Source organism: Penaeus vannamei, chromosome 20, assembly GCF_042767895.1.
Source record: "Penaeus vannamei isolate JL-2024 chromosome 20, ASM4276789v1, whole genome shotgun sequence".
NCBI classification, from domain to species: Eukaryota; Metazoa; Arthropoda; class Malacostraca; order Decapoda; family Penaeidae; genus Penaeus; species Penaeus vannamei.
Genome location: NC_091568.1, coordinates 31862599 through 31864751, shown reverse-complemented (window position 1 = coordinate 31864751; position 2153 = coordinate 31862599). Strand labels below are relative to the sequence as shown.

General features: G+C 39.1%; 1 protein-coding gene across 1 annotated transcript in view; it reads left to right on the top strand.

Moving 5' to 3' along the window:
- Positions 1-2153, top strand: part of LOC113814110 (gamma-aminobutyric acid receptor subunit alpha-1) — a gene marked incomplete in the record, with an annotated part of 192470 nt that overhangs the window by 184847 nt on the left and 5470 nt on the right. The window contains 2 exon segments of the mRNA XM_070135356.1: positions 728-888; positions 1907-2131. Coding sequence (XP_069991457.1) covers positions 728-888; positions 1907-2131 — 386 coding nt within the window.

Here is a 2153-nt window from a genome sequence, read left to right as displayed (position 1 = left end):
TAAGGTTCATGGAAGTGTAACATTCCTCACCGTTATTCTGTTTGTCTGTTTTTCAGTCTCTTTCTCACCATCGTCATCACTATCATTATTCTAATCGTTATTATCATTATTACTAATATCATCACTATCACCATTTTTATCATTATTCTTATTATTATTACTCATAATCATCCTCGCTATTATCACTATCATCATTTTATATATCACCTTCGTTAGCATGATCATTAGCTGATCACTTTCACGACATAAAACAAACACATACAAATAAAAGACAAAGCAAACAGAACATACAAAGAAAATACTAAATAAAGAAAACACAAACAAATTACACAAACAACGAAACGACAAGCAAAGAGAATACCCAAAACAAAACAAAAACGCATAGAAAACTTAATAAAATAAAAAACACATAGAAAACAAACAAAAATATAAAAAAATTAAACAAAAATAAAACACAGAAAACTTAAACAAAAACAAAAACACAGAAAACAAACAAAAACAAAAACACATAGAAAACTTAAACAAAAAATAGAAAACAAAGAAAAACAAAAAATAGAAAATTTAAACAAAAAACAAAAACACATAGAAAACAAAGAAAAACACAGAAAACTTAAACAAAACAAAAGAAACACAAAACAAAAAACACACACAGCGACCCCACGACCCAACGCACTTACAACCCACACTCCAGCCAAAGGAAACCCCAAGCCTCCCGTCCCTCCTGCAGGCATCATCACGGTGCTGACGCTGGCGACCATCAGCCTGGACACCCGGACGGACCTCCCGAAGGTGCACTACGCCACCGCCCTCGACTGGTTCATCCTCATGAGCTTCGGCTACTGCATCGCCACGCTCCTGCAGTTCGCCGGAGTGCATTTCTTCACGAAGGTATGGGGGGGGGAGGATTTTTTTTTTTTTTTTGGGGGGGGGGAGGGAGGATATTTTTTTTTGGGGGGGGGGAGGGGGGATGTCCGGTGAGCTGGTGATTTTGTGTATCTGGTCTCTTTTTTTTTCTTTTTCAAGAAATATATGTCTGTCTCTCCCCCTCTCTTCTTTATCTATCTATCTGTCTTTCTCTATCTCAACCTATCTATCTCTATCTCAGTCTATCTCTACCTCAGTCTATCATTCTATCTTATTCCACCTATCCATCTCAACCTATCTCTCAATCTCTATCTTAATCTATCTATCTCTATCTCTATCTATCTATCATAATCTCAATCTATCTCTCCATCTCTATCTCAATCTATCTATCTCTATCTCAATCTATTTCTTCAATTTATCTATCTCTATCTCAATCTATTCCTCAATTTTTCTATCTCTATCTCAATCTATCTCTCTATCTCTATCGCAGTCCATCGATCTATCTCTATCTCAATCTATTTTTCTATCTCTATCTCTATCTAGCGATCTCTTTCTCAATCTATCTATATGTATCACAATTTATCTCTCTATCTCTATCTCAGTCGATCTATATCTATCACAATCTATCTCTCTATCTCACTCTATCTATATCTATCTCACTCTATCTATATCTATCTCACTCTATCTATATCTATCACAATCTATCTCTCTAACTCTATCTCAATCTATCTATATCTATCACAATCTCTCTATCTCTATCTATCTATATCTATCACAATCTCTCTCTATCTCTATCTCAATCTATCTATATCTATCACTATCTCTCTATCTCAATCTCTCTCTCTATCTCTGTCTATCTATATCTATCACAATCTATCTCTCTATCTCTATCTCAATCTATCTATATCACAGTCTATCTCTCTAACTCTATCTCAATCTCTCTCTATCTATCTATCTCTATCTATCTCTGCCTCCATCATCTGTTTTCCCATCTCCCGAGACTCCCAATCCCACAGCTAGTCCCCACGCCCATCTCCCGCAGGTCGGCTCCGGGGAGATCATGGCCGAGGAGGAGGAGTGGGAGGACCTGGAGATCATCGAGGACTGCAGCCCTGAGGTCGTGGAGGAGTGCGTGCAGACGTACGACTCCCCCCACGACGCCGCCTGTGGCACCTCGGTCGAAGGTCGCATCGAGGTCGTCTTCCTGAATTCGAATCACCCGAACTGCCCGCGAAGCGCCGCCACGCTCTACGCCACGCTCAACTCCGTGAGTCGGACTCGGCAAGATT